This window comes from Gobius niger, assembly GCF_951799975.1.
Source record: "Gobius niger genome assembly, chromosome: 9".
Classification (NCBI taxonomy): Eukaryota; Metazoa; Chordata; class Actinopteri; order Gobiiformes; family Gobiidae; genus Gobius; species Gobius niger.
Window position 1 is genome coordinate 14,088,193 of NC_136860.1, and position 14,475 is coordinate 14,102,667.

The window sequence follows — 14,475 nt, forward strand, 5'->3', positions numbered from 1 at the left end:
TATTCATTAATAAATGTATAAATTTGTAAGGAAATATCACATACATATTACATAAACTAAATTCACCAGTTCACACGCTGTAAACGTGGCCAAAGATGAGCGGACATAGATAGAACTGTTCAGTCTATAACTCAATGTTGACCCGCATTTGACTTTTGTTCCCATCCTATGACATCATCTGCATACCCTCAATCGACAAACAGACCGATAGAAACATATAGACAGCTTGATATAGCATGAGTGCGGAGTTTTCTTCCTATAAGCTCGCGTGAGTATGTCACCACAAATGGGTCATGCAGCTGCCCAGGCTTGCTATTTTCGCAAAGACGAGCCGAGTTTGCTTGCTCCTGTTGCCAGCAGATTTTAATGGCAGATACCGTATGTAGTATTAATAATATTCCCCTTTCATGGAGCAGGAAACAGGCCTCACAGGCTGGTGGCATGGACTGCACTGGCGCCTACCTCACCCCTCTGGGCTCAGTGCCCAAACGACACCGCCTCCCCCTTTTTATTTATTTTTTTACAGCGCACCTTAGGAATCCTTCGTGCCTGCAGCTACGAAGCTATCCGAAAGATATCGTGCTCTTTCATTAGCTTTTGTTTACTCGGATGGATGCTGCGGACTATTTACCTGGGTTCACACGCCGCCTGGCAACCGAGCGTTTTATTGGCGGGCGCTCCTAATTGAAAGGATAGAGCAGGTTCCGGCACGGAGTGAGAAAACAGATGTTGCCCAGGCCATAGCGGCGCGGCAGTGTGCGGTAACACGGCGCAAGTTTTCGGCCTGGTTGTAATTGTGGGATCTGGATTTATATAGTCATAATTACAGGCACTGGGGGCGGCCATTGATACAGTAAAGAATTATATTAAAAAGTGTGGCCCGAGTGTGTATGTTTGTGATTATTTTTTAAACTATTTGCCGGAGCCGTGCTGTTTTAAAATGAAACGGCTTTGTGGAAAATCAAAACACTTTAATTGAAGGGTTGCGCTAATCTCCGAAAGCTACGTGCGACCCGGGCCCGGAGCACATGTAAGACTGCAGTAATGCTCTGTGAAGTATGTAACCTTTGTAATGCTACAATTGCGCTTAAGAATATGTTGTTAGAAGCAATTACCGCTCACAAAAAGTTTGTTTTGTTCTCGTCAGTGCTTTGTCCTTTTGGTGGGATTCGCAATGGGATGGAGAAGATAAAACCGCTTTACAATAACTTGCAGTACACAGCATAAGAAAATGGTACAGTATATTTGGAATATATAGTATCTTGTGACTGGAAGGGCTAGAACTGAAGAAGTGTCTTGTGCAAGGACATGAAAGCAGTTATTGTGTCCTTGTGTTTTGTCCATTTTGTTCAACACTGCCTCAGCTCTGAGTCACTCAAAAAGTTGTTTCATCGGGTCCGACGTGCCGTCATGCACGAGCTTAATATAGAGACTGCAGTTACGCGTAAGACCTGAGGTGGCAGTAGTGAGTATCAAATGACCAACTTGCATCTGGTCTCTTTAAGTCTTCTTTTGACTGAAATTTAATTACTTATGATTTGTGTTTAATTAGAATGGAACATATAGTGTTACAATTGTTCAGTGAAATATCGCAATAATATCGTTATCGTGATATTGCAGAGCTTTGCGCTAAACACATTTGAGAAGTGGAGGCGTCACAAGAGGCGCTACAGGAAACAAGCAAAGGCCAAACAAGGAGAAGATGGTGAAAGACTGTTGTGGAGCGGAGGGAGCTGCGCAGGAGGAAGAGGAAGGAGTAGGTGGAGGAGCTGACCAGTGAGTGACACCTCTCTCTGAAACCGGTGCACCGATCAAAAGAGCACTGAAGGCAGTACTACAGTTTCCCCGACCTCCAAAAACATGCTGGTCAGGTTGGCCCACAGTGGTGACATGCTCAGTCGCAGCGGCTCAGGACTAACACCTGAACACAATTTCGTTGTACGGTTGTACAATGACAAATAAACCACTTACTTACTCATTGTAAGTTTATTTGAATGACGTTGATATTTAACAGCGCAATAATTTTTAATGATTGCAGCTTTGCACGTTTCGTTGGAAGTTACAGCATTGTTTTGAAGTATAAATGCAACATAATGTTTTTCATCTTGTGCACGATAGCAATAGTGAAGTTATGACTTTTTTTGCCTTCTCACTTGCAATAGAGTCATTCAGTGTGACCTTGTCGGGGGTGAAGCAGGCCACATGTCGAGTATCTTTACCCCCCCTGTAATGATTGGTCGCCCCCGCCCACCGTACCGCAGTTTGAGGCCAGTGCCAGTCCCAGCCCGAGGCCTCCACATCTTTACCCATCCACCCCCTGGGGTTGCTGGAGTGGGCCTGTGTTTATTTTCCCTGCTAAATCTCGCTAATGCTCACAGGGCGAATTTATTAGGAAAGGGGGCTGGCGCAGGAATCCTCTATGAGCCCCCAGTGTGCAGGCCAAAGCCACCGTTCTGTTTACGCACACACTTGCTGCCGTGCGCACATCAACCAACATATAGTTAAGTGCTTGTATATGCAGCCCCCCCTCCCTCACCCCCTCGCCCCACTCACTCCTCACCACCGCATGAGTACACAAACCTATCTGCCGCGCTCGCTTTGCAGCGTCCACACTAGAATCCCCTTCTCTTTTTTTCCCCCAGGATGGCAGACATTTACTTTGGCCGCCGCTTTTGTCGTGGGAGCGTCGGGCCTTTTTCCCGCAAGCCGCTCTTGATATTCCTGTGCCCACCCAGCCCCGGCATACCTGCACGCCCGTGTATAAACAGCCTCCTGAATGCCTCCCAATGTGAGAAACCATATTTACAGTACAGCATGCTAATCGGACTTAAACGGCTTTTCATTGGGCTTGGACCGGCTGTAGCGTCTACGGCGGTTCAGAGGGTGCGATCGTCTTACTCGCTCCACACAGAGATGATAGAAGCCTGGTCGGTTTGACGGTGAAAAGGTTGTCAACTTTGAGCAGCGTGCATGGGTTTGTGAACTTATGAAATGACAGTTTTTGAAATCTGATGTGATCCAAGAGCACTGTCAGTCTCACGCTGATTACTGCTGCCAGAAAAAGGACTTGTATTTCATCTTTACTGTCAAAAAGTGATCAAATAAGTTTAAGAAAATTATTATAGATAGAAAAAACAGCGACAATTAATTTGACATCATTTGAAAACCATAAAGACAGCACAATACAGGAAAAAAAGGGTTACTCCTGTCTTATTAACATCTGTCATAGTATGTCATATTATTGCAAGCCTCAAATAAAACTAATGTAGGATACTAATGGCTAAAAAACTACCATACGTTTTTGTTTTAGCAAAAAATGTGTAAATGTCAGTCAGACAGAAGACATAAATTGTGTCTTCTTACGATACTGATATAACATTGCCTTATATTGGAATATAACAATAATTAAATAAAGTGTGCAGCTCATAACGTACCATTTAAAGTGTTAGTATGTAAGTTTGCAAAGTGAGGAGAGAAAGAGTTAAATTTGAAAGTAAATGATCAAATTCCTCCCCTCTTTAATCAGAAAGCCCTTTAGTTTGCAAAATGAGATGATCAAGCTCCTCCCCCTCCCCTCCTGATTGGACTTGACAGGCTGGTTCATAGGGAAGGCTCGTCTCATTGGTCAACGCAGGAGGATACTAGACTCTGATTAGATGCTGAGATCCGGGAAGGAGGGTCTTTTTTTGTTTAAATATAGTTTTACTTACTTTACATCAAAATGCAAGACCAGGTGGATGATTTTGCACATTTTATAAAATCTTCAATATGTTCAAACTTCCAGACTATCACTTTAATATACTTGGACAAGGAAACAAAGTTTACAGCCGAACATGTAAATGGTCCAATTCTGCTTGTACCTGTCTTTTATACATAGAAGAGGAGAGTTTGGAGGAGATTATGCTGTTGGTTTTTGAGTTTAACCAAAAATATCAATCATCAAAACCTGGACAAGTAAGTACATAGGTGAGGTTACTTGTTGTTGGAATAAATGGGCCCTTTCTAAAGAGAAAAAGAAACGTACGAACCAAGACCGTCATGAAGAGCTTTAGCAGTTTGTAATTGAATTAATGGCTAATTCTAAGTAGGCCAACCGCAAGTTGTCACCTGGACATTAGCCAGTGTTTTAACATACTTTGGGATGGACCATAAGACTTTAAGCCCCTTCACTAATGCATGTATTTACATCTTTTCCACCAAAGCATCTTTGTGGCATGTTCCAGAGAGCAATTTACTTATCCAGGGGGAAAACAGGGGGCTCGGAGGGTGTGAAGCCACGTTATGGGTTCACCGGGTTCGGCCAGCTCTTTTGCGGTGGGTCTGCTGAATATTAATGCATAAATTGATTTTTAATACGAGCTCCTAGATCTTGCCGGTTTTCCAAAACTAACTGCAGGGGCTGAAAACATGCACTATGCTCCGCGCCTCCTCCTGCGCTAGGCTGCTAAATAACGCCTTTGATTCGAGTTGAGGCTGCCCGCGATGACCATTAGCTGGCCGCCTCTGTCAATACCAACCGTGTGTCTGGACGCCGCAATGGAAGAGTGTCCCGACTGGACTGGCATGGCGGACCGTCCCGAAAACCTAGCCACATCACTCCTATAGACGGGTTGAACGCTACATAAAAGCCGCTGGGATTGGGGTTGGGGGGTTTAAGGAGTGTGGCTTGGAATGGACGGGGGTGGCGGCTTTTTGAGTAAACAGCTTCCTCAAACAAGTGCGGGCAAGGCTACACAGCGGCGGTCACTGGGGTGGTTGTAGGGAGCGAGGGGAAAGAGGTCTGCTAATAAACGTCTGCAATTTAGGGTTGAGTGACTGGGGTCATTTCAAGAGTAATCGCCTTATCAGATCTTGGACGTGTTGCTAATATAGCCCTGAAGATGCTGACTACGCTATCATGCAAAGGCTACACAAAGTTCTGTTTTCTGGGTGGGTGATTTGGTCCAAGTGAAAGAAATATTGCTCCCGTAGTGTGGTTACGGCCAGTTGCGAAAATAGTCAGGAGTGTTTGATTATCAGGCATTGAAAGGTTCAACTTTCACGGACACTTTTCCACTTTGTACACTCTCCATCTTCCATTCATGAGAGCTGAAGCTTTCTTGGACGCGATTTGCCCCCGAAATCAAAGCTTCGTGCCGGGGCCTGACCATCAGTTTGATAGAAAGCCTCGCCGTGAAAGAAGCTAGTCTCTGTGCGCATGTATGTAGCCCAGTAGCTTGGCTGTCAGAACCTTGGCAAGGCAACGCTAACATGCTCGTTCTTAGCTAAACTGCCAAGGCAAAGCTAAAGTTCCAGCTCTAAGCTTAAGCGTCAATATGAAGCTAATGTGCCAATGCAAAGTTACAGTTCCAGCGCAAAGCGAATGTTTCAATGCTACGCTAATGCAAATGCTAATCTCATTTGAAGATGCTAAGTGATAATACGCTAGGGCTAATTAACTTCTGTGCCGACTCTTCCAGAACATCTACCGTACTGTGTCTTTCTCAGGTATGCAAGAATGGTTTTCCGAGATATTTTATGGGCTCATACCTTGGGGCTTTTAGTTTTTTAACAGCACTAACCAACTTCTAGTTCCCCGCTACATCAAAAACAGCTACAAGAACGGCGTAAGCTTTGATGTGGTAAACTCTTCCACGCGAAGAAAAAAAAAGGAAGAACAAGAGGATGGTATCAACATGCCTGCTGCCGGGAACAAAGGGAGCGAGGCTGTAAAAGTTGGTTGTTACACTTGTAGGGGGGATGAAAGACACACAATGGATCAAGATGCTTTGGTGTTTATAATTAAAACATAAGGTTTAATGGGTCAAAACAGTGTGTGGTTTCACGTGCGGTGTGGAGAAGTTTATCCTAAAGCCTACAAAGTTAGTTTGTTGAAACACATTCTGATAGAGAAAAGGGGGGTAGTGTTTCTAAAATATGAATAGTCGCTTTATTTCATGACTTTTTTTTGTTTTTTTTGTGGAAGGTAGGCATAGGAGAGAGAGAGGTTAAAGTTCTGGTGAGATGGGAAGCCTATCCTGTTCTCAGCACTTCAAATAACCACATTATGACGTATGAATACTGTAACTCAAATACTCAAACTCTCACGTACCATCTACAGGGCTGATGTAGTCAGGTAGGTGACCCGCCGAGGCCACTGCTGCTGCCGCCGCCGCCGCCGCCCCGCTCTGTATCAGGAGGTCTCCATAGGGGCTCCGCTGGCTGGCACTGGCCATCAGGTGGTGGTAGTACTCTGTGGGGTTCGCTCCTGGGGGTGGAGGGGGGAGGCTGAACAGGGCCCGTTCTTTCAGGTGTTCATGGGTCACTGCCGAGGAAAGAGGAAATTATGTTTTGAGTAGTTCAAAAAGACAAGATCGATACAAGTTTAAGGCTATGGCACACTTAAAGGGGGCTGTACCCATTTTCTAACTCTTATCAGAATGAAACCCACTGCAGTATATTGTACTGCCTGGGGTGAAAAAGTCACCAGTGCGTGGTGTCTGTAGTGTATTATGAACTATCTTGGCGACAGAGATGTAGCATCGATGCTAAAAACAAAAGTTGCAAACATTACCGTTCCACTTTGCCCTCATGAAAGGGTCATCCTTGTGACCAATGGGGATGTTTATAATGCATTAGGGAAGCTACAAATTACCCTTACTGACAATTTAAGTTATAGTATCTCCCCTTTGTCAGAATTGGGGAAAGACACAATTCACTATGTATGTTTTTTCTTGCCGCATAGGAGGGTATACGGACAGTTATGCTGCCTTTGATTTGCTTGAAATTTTAATTGTTTCCCTTGTTTGCATTTGATCCATCCTTCAAAAACACAAATGTGACGTAAAGGTACAGAAATCCTAGACTGCAGTACTGTATATGTTTCCGCCTCCCTGATTTATGGATGGATGGACTACCAAAAGTATTCTTACTATAGATTCATGTACTTCCCGTTTTGTGGTTGTATGCAGCATACATTGACCTGCATGTGCAAACTGTTACATTTTGTTAAGTCCTACCCAGAGGTCAGAGCGATGTAAAGTAATGCATGTTGACAAGTCACGGGAGCTCGGATCCGTCATGAAAACCCAAGTAACACATTGGCAGACATCTCTTTACATAGCGTTTGACAGATTGACAAAACAAAGCCGAGAGAAAAGAAAGGTTGAAAGAAGGTCCTCAGCCGGGGCCGACAAGTGGCCTGCTTTACAGATTTGAAGATTTGTGCTATGCGTGCATGCCCCGGGGCGCGAGGCGTTTGATAAAAGATGTCTGATGTCTTTGAGGCTCGCTGGCTTGTGGGAAAATATCTCCGGGGAGTGGGAGGAAGAGCAAGAGCGGGAGGGAGGAGGTAGAGGAGCGAGGAAGAGCGGATTCCTAGACTTGTGGGGTGTTGTGAGTGCATTAAGTCTGACAGGCCTCGAGTACAACGCAGGTGCGCAGAGGGGTAATGCTGAGGAAGGCCTTAAATGTGCAAAAAAAAGTAGTATTGATGAAAAATGTGCGCACACCTGTCACTGTCAGGATTTATAATGACTTTTCAATCCTAGAAACATCTATAGAGAACTGATAAAAAAAAAGACATTGTGCACTGTTTGATATTTGAGTTCAAGTTAGGTCACTAAAGTTTTAAGAGTGCTGATTGAGCCGAAATTCAGTAGTCGCAATGTAAGCTAAAAGTGGCTAATGTTAATGCTAATGCTAACAACATTATCAGGCCAAAAAGAAGGTCTACAAAACTAGTATAGAACCTCATAGGATTAAGGTTTTAAAAGCGCCGATCAAACCAAAATTCAATCGTCACAATGCAAGCTAAAAATGGCCAATGCTACTGCTAATGCTAACAACATTATCAGACCAAAGAGAAGGTCTACAAAACTGGTATAGAACCTCATATGATTATGAACCGAAATTCAATCATCTTAAGGCAAGCTAAAAGTGGCAAATGTTAATGCTAATGCTAACAACATTATCAGGCCAAACGGAAGGTCTACAAAACTGGTATAGAACCTCATATGATTAAGGTTTTAAGAGCGCCTATTGAACCGAAATTCAACCGTCTCAATGCAAGCTAAAAGTGGCTAATGTTAATGCTAATGCTAACAACATTATCAGGCCAAAAAGAAGGTCTACAAAGCTGGTATAGCCTAGAACTTCATATGATTAGGTTACAAGTAGGAAAGGGCTGTCTATCAAACCTAGCTAGCTAAACGGCTATTACATGATTAAATTATTGATTTAACAATGACAACCTTTGATCTATTGCCGTAATTTCGACTTGTCATCCAATATGGCGTGCTTGCAAACTGTAAACGGGCAGAACATAGCGGCAGAGCAAGCACAGGGAAAGTGAGTCGGGTGTAAATTTGGGAGAAACGGCATGCTAACACCAAAGCGCCACCACATGTGCAGAGCTAACGGGTCCTATCAGAAACAATTAGGCTGCAGCTGTGGTAAAGGTGTGCAGGCCCATAGTGACCGGGGAGTATTCCAGCGCCAGATCACGTTACCGCCTCCGCAGAGCAGCATTTTCTCGCTAAGTGTTTGTGCGTGTGACCTCACCATTGAAGACAGGAGTGGTAGCAGCAAACATTTGGTTCATGTTAAACCAGGGCTTGTAAGTTGTGCTACGTCGGTTACTTTGTGTTTCAGCCGAAAGCCACATTTCACCCTACGAATAAAATAAAAGAAAGAAGATTTGCATTCTGATTCTTAACTTCGCCGGAACCAAAGGCAACGTTAACGCCTTCTTCGCCTTCTTGGTGGTTTTGAGGTTTTCAGATCCGCTTCATTTTGCTAATAAATGACATTTGTCAAACATGTCTTGCTTTCTTTTCCCCCGAGCGTAGCCACAACGTACAGGCCCACTCCATTAGCTACTACTTGGTGGAAATTTCACACTTATAAAACCACCTTTACGTTATGGTTTGTTCAAGACTAGCTGTGAAAACGGTCTATACCTGTTGAAACGCTTCGTGCCAAACCACAAATTAAATTTATATAGTGTACATTTTGAGGCCGTTAGAATTTCACAAGCGGTCTCCGACACATGGCTGGCACCCAGGTATCCCTATCCGAGGTTTATACACGCTCGGCTGACTGCTGTGCTGCCGGACGTTATTTATGTTCTGCAAAGCTCCATGCACAGTCCATATTTGCTTGTACTTTATCAGTGACACCATCTTCTCTTCTTCTCATGAAAGAGTAGTGAAGCATTGCCAAAAAGCATGCACGTGGAGATTTATTTGTGGCGGCTGGCGCCTGAGGATACCATTGCTGCTGTTCTGGAGCGGCCCATTGTTTTTGGGATGGGGGCAGTGAGTAACTAAGTCTGTTGATGAGAGAGATAAAGAGACGAGCGGGATTAGCATGCTAACCTCAGAGGTATTTGAGGTGAAGCTACTTGGAGGAATGCATCCCAGTGGCTTTCTCCACAAGTTTTCGTATAAAATAATGATATTCCACAACCATTCGAAACATCTCTAGAGACTGGCCTTGTTAAACAATCCGGGAATACTAACCTAGAGAGCAACAAATTGCAGACTTACGAAAGTCAAGTGTTATTTTATATTCAAAACTTATAGTGCTTGAGAATGATTCCTTAAAGTAAACATATTTAATTTAAGTAAGTAATAATATATATTAATATTATTTTGTAAAGTCCCTCCTTCCCGGATCTCAGCATCTAATCAGAATCTAGTATCCTCCTGCATTGACCAATGAGATGAGCTTTTCCTGTGAACCAGCCTGTCAGGTCCAATCAGGAGGGGAGGGGGAGGAGCTTGATCCTCTCCTCATTTTGCAAACTAGTAGGGCATTCTGATTAAAGAGGGGAGGAATTTGATTGTTTACTTTCAAATTTTACTCTTTCTCTCCTCACTTTGCAAACTTACAGACTATCGCTGTAAAAGTTGCGGAGTGCTTTCTGGATGACCACATGATTGGAAAAAGAATTTCAGGAACTGGAGATTAAGACGGCTCAAATATGCCAGGTTACGCCAGAATGAATGTAAATTAATACATGATAAAATGGGGTCAAAATGTTATCTGGACATTTAAAATGCCAATTTAGATTTAAAAAAAAGTAATGTGTGTAACAAAATATTACAATTCTATGTGATTCTACGTCTGTATTTATTTGGATACTCGAACACATCTCTGCATGCTACTGTACGACAGTATGTATGCAGTTTCTTTGTGGTTTTATGCGGCACTTCAGCAAGTCCGAGACAAATTTCCCCAAGAGTATCCTGTATCAAGTTAATAGTTCCCCTGCTGTGTGACGATAATTTCGAAAATCCCATCACAAAAAAACATCTTTTATGAAACACCTTACCCTTATTAAATACATCTCTGTTGCTCGAGTTACCACTGTTTCAAACTCTAACCATACTCTTATTTGCGCCCCAAAATTTGGCCACTCTCCTGCTCATTTCCATACTTTCTGCTGCAAGGGCACATTCCCGCTGAGTCCCACTTCTTTTTTTTTTTTTTGGAACCAAATCCTTCTGCAAACTCCAATCATCTAGGAAAACAGTGCACCTTGAACTGCTGAAAGGTGCGTTCAGCGATGTTTTTTCCCTTTTTTTCCCCCCCACCCCCCCGGCCTGTGTTGGAAACGTACGAGGTGCAAGACTAATTATCGCGATTGGTCCGAGGGGGCGGTGCAGTTTGCAGACAGCGGCGGGTTCACAGCGAGGCAGGATACATAAATTTTCAACCGGCTCAACTCTTAATCTCACCTCTTTAATGTTAACTGGTAGAATAACATAGGAGCGGCCATTGGAGACATTTTCCACATCACTGGCAGCTCGTTCCTCAGACTTGCGTGCAACGGCATACATCACCGGGAGACTAAATATTTCCATTTTGGCAGATGCGGGGAGCGCTGAAGAGCAGGTAGCGGTGGTGTTTACAGTGCAGCGCTGTCGAAAGGCTATAGTAGCGGCGTTCAGCCTCTTACTGTTTGTGCGGGGCAATAAGCAGGATGTGTCCATGGCGGGACGGGCGCCAAATAGTTAAGATTTATGATCGTCAGACAGGTTCGGACAAATGGGTACTTGCCTTGCCGCGCGTTTATATTAAGCCGCTGTATATTTAATAAAGAAGTGGGGGCCTAACTTCTCGAAAGGGTGCATGCCAAAAAAAAACACTGCCAACGATGGCCTCTATTAACTGTAATTACGAGCATTTCGGTGCAAGAGTGATCAGACATTAATGTTTTAAAACCTGAATAAAGGCCTGAAAGTGAGGTCAACCCTGTAATAAATGCAACTGTTTGAATGATTTACTGTAATAATCATCAGTCTATGGCTTTGTGCCTCACATATGTTTGATTATGTGGAAACGTCTGCCCTAAACACTCCAAGAGACTACATCAATAACATGGCATGTTCAAAATCATGATAAAAAAACTTTCTGCTATTGAAATAGTACTAAAATATTGATTCCATGCACCTTAAAAAGCCCATGTGATGCTAAAGGTTGATTGTTAATGTGCTTGTCAATATTGAGGAGTGTCGGCATCTATTCCAGTTCTAGTCCAGTGGCGAATATAGTGTCCAAACAGATGCCACTAAACCAGATTTTGGTAACACTTTACATTACGGGCCGGTAAGTCCTTGGTACTTACAGTGGTGATTCTAGATACTTATGGTGGTACTTACATTGGAAAATACTCGTAACTTATCGTGGTGCTTAAAGGATACTATAGTGAGAATTACAAGGTATGTACTTCTAGAAACAGTGGTAACTCTTAGTAATGAAGGTTGTACTTCTTGTTTTCCCTAATGCTGTTTTATGTTGTTTTATAGTCTCACAATCCTAGAAATTACTTCTGTTTGTAGAAGTACCTCATTTACTACCTATGAATTGCTGCTGTAGCATCCTTGAAATACCAGTAAGTACCATAGATGTATCATTGTAACTACTAGAAACTATCACTTAAAAGTAAATAGAAGTACTTCATTACTAAGAGTTACCACTGTATCTCTTAGTAATGAGAGATACAGTGGTAACTCTGTGACTCCCTAACCCCAGTTACTAGTAATTACCACTTTTATTTCCACAATAAGTACCACTGTCATTACTAGTATTTACCACTGTAAGTACCACGGACTTACCGGCCCGTAATGTAAAGTGTTACCCAGATTTTAAATGTTTTGCACCTGAAATTATTATAAGAAATGGTAAATACATTTTACAGTGGGAAGTCCGGAGTTGTTGGTTTCGTGATTTTGGGGGCGCAGTCCAAAAAGTTTGGAAAAGCTGGTAGCTACAATACAATTACTACTATGATACAGTAGTTTTGTCTTCAGAACTGTTGGCAGAATGTGTTTTGGTGACGTTGAGTTGCGGTTTTAATCCACCAAAAGCAGGGAAGCAAGCCGAAACCTCGCCCCAATGCATATACTGACATTCTGTTCCTGGACAGCAATGACGACCCCCTGGGAAAAGAGTTTGCTGTGACCGTGTGAACTGTTTCCCCATCTCACCTTCAGCCGGGCTCAGTCCCCTTGCCGCCGAGATCATGGAGAGCGTGGGGCTGCCGTGCACCGAGCGCAGGTAGTGCTCCATGTGGGGGGCCACGTACGGGTGCGGGGGGCTGAAGGGCGACTCCCCGGTGCCCGCCGCTGCGTGGGGGGACAGCCGGATCAGGGAGATGTCCGAGATGACCGGGCTGCCCGTCAGGCCCGGAGGTCTGGGGAGAGAAAAGGGAGAATATACAGTATTTGCATCTACTTGACTTGCTTCCAGACGACTAAAACATGGAACCATAACACCAAAAAGAAGGCCCAGTATTGTCCATATCCTAATCGTGTTGGGCCTGGGTAGGACCAGAGGGGAAGAGCGTGTGGGCATACAAGATGGCTTGAGCGGGTGATGTGAGTGGGGGGTTGATGAGGGGAGGGCTCAATGGCACAGATTGGCAGCCTTGCTTCCATAAATCTACCCCATCGACTACATAGTTACTAGGACTCAACGATATTGAAGTAACTTGCGATATGGCTGCGATAACGACATTATTGCGATATTTCACTAAACCATTTCAAGACGATATGTTCCAGTCTAATTAAAACACAAATCGACTAGACTAAAGTTGAACAAAGTTAGTAAACGCTTAACTAAAACTGAACTTTTACACAGTTCACAGGTTCAATTCATTGTTCGATCTCAGTCAGATGAAAGACTTTCGTGATGTTGCGATGTATTGTGGCTTCTTGCGATACAGATATTGAATCACCCAATTTTTTGGCAATACATTTGTTACTGTTTTTATGTGTAGATTATAAATGTGATTATTGCTATTATAGTGTGTGCTTTTATGTTACTGTACATTCATTCTACAAACACATTTCAAGTCAAAAATAGAACGATTCATATTCAAATAGGCTTTTTATCCAAAATAATTCCCCTACTCCTGGTTGTGAATAGAGCCAGTGCTAAAAGATTTTTATTTTTTTTTCGCTTTAAAAGAGAAAGAAACTATGGGCCAAAAGCAGGGTAACACAAGACGTTGCCAAGTACAAAACAATCATGTTCCCCTGAAGTCATCTCCCAGGTGTGTACTTATCCAAGTCTGCCATCTGAAGTCATCCCCGTCCCCTTCCCATCCATAACACATAATAATCCCTTATAACACCATCTCCTATTAAGCCTCGCAGCTACGGACAAGTCAAAACCGCTCATCTTCGACGACGAGCCTCCGAAGTGTAGCCTCCTCCCCCGTTTGGGTGGGCAAACTACCGGCTCTTCCACCTGAGGTAATGCAAACAATAAGAGAGCTGCAACCGGATGCCTTCAGTGTCTCATGTGAAGCCGCTGAAGTTGCCGGCCCGACCCGTCCGTACAGTAAATTTGTCAGGTGTGGCAGGTAATTGGCGGCTGAGCAGAAGGGGATCACAGACAAGTGGGTGTTGTAATGCTCCAAAGAGTCCCCGAGGGCCCGAATTGAAGATAAAACCGTCTGCTGGCCGCTGGCGCTGGCTTTTGAAGGAGCAGAGAGGAGCCCGTGCCGAGCGAGTGCTGCTCTGATAAGAGGCCTTTCGGGCGCGCAGTGTGTGGTAGGAACACCTGCGAGAAGTGCGGCCTCGGAGGATATGAGTAACATAGATGTCTGGGCCAAGAACAGGAGTAGATACTCTGCTGTGTGCACCAGATAAAAAAAGCAGGATGATTGTTGTTTCCTATAGCATTGTTTATGTTTAAGTGCTATAGAAATGAAGAGCTGAGCGGTCTTCTGTGTGTATAAGGACTTCGTGTTTGGGGATTGAGAAAATACATTAAGAACAATTGTAAATCTCTTAAAGGAATAGTTCACCGTTTTTCCATACTGAGATATGTTCTTACCTGAGCTTAGACGAGTTGATGCGTACCTGTCTGGTCTTTGTGCGTGCCCTCAGTCACGCAAAACAACCAAAGATGGTGTTTGGCCTCTCCCAGTATATTCCTATAGCTCCAAACGGGGGTGAAGTTGGAAGCTACCACCCTCTTCCA

The 14,475-nt window shown here is 43.8% G+C and overlaps 1 protein-coding gene across 1 annotated transcript in view; it reads right to left on the reverse strand.

Annotated features, from left to right (window-relative positions):
- gli2a (GLI family zinc finger 2a) overlaps nucleotides 1–14,475 on the reverse strand; it is a 104,028-nt gene that overhangs the window by 24,097 nt on the left and 65,456 nt on the right. The window contains exons 4-5 of the mRNA XM_079562833.1: nucleotides 12,474–12,679; nucleotides 6,092–6,304 (exon numbers count right to left, since the gene is read on the reverse strand). Coding sequence (XP_079418959.1) covers nucleotides 6,092–6,304; nucleotides 12,474–12,679 — 419 coding nt within the window. The remainder of the gene's footprint in view (nucleotides 1–6,091; nucleotides 6,305–12,473; nucleotides 12,680–14,475) is intronic.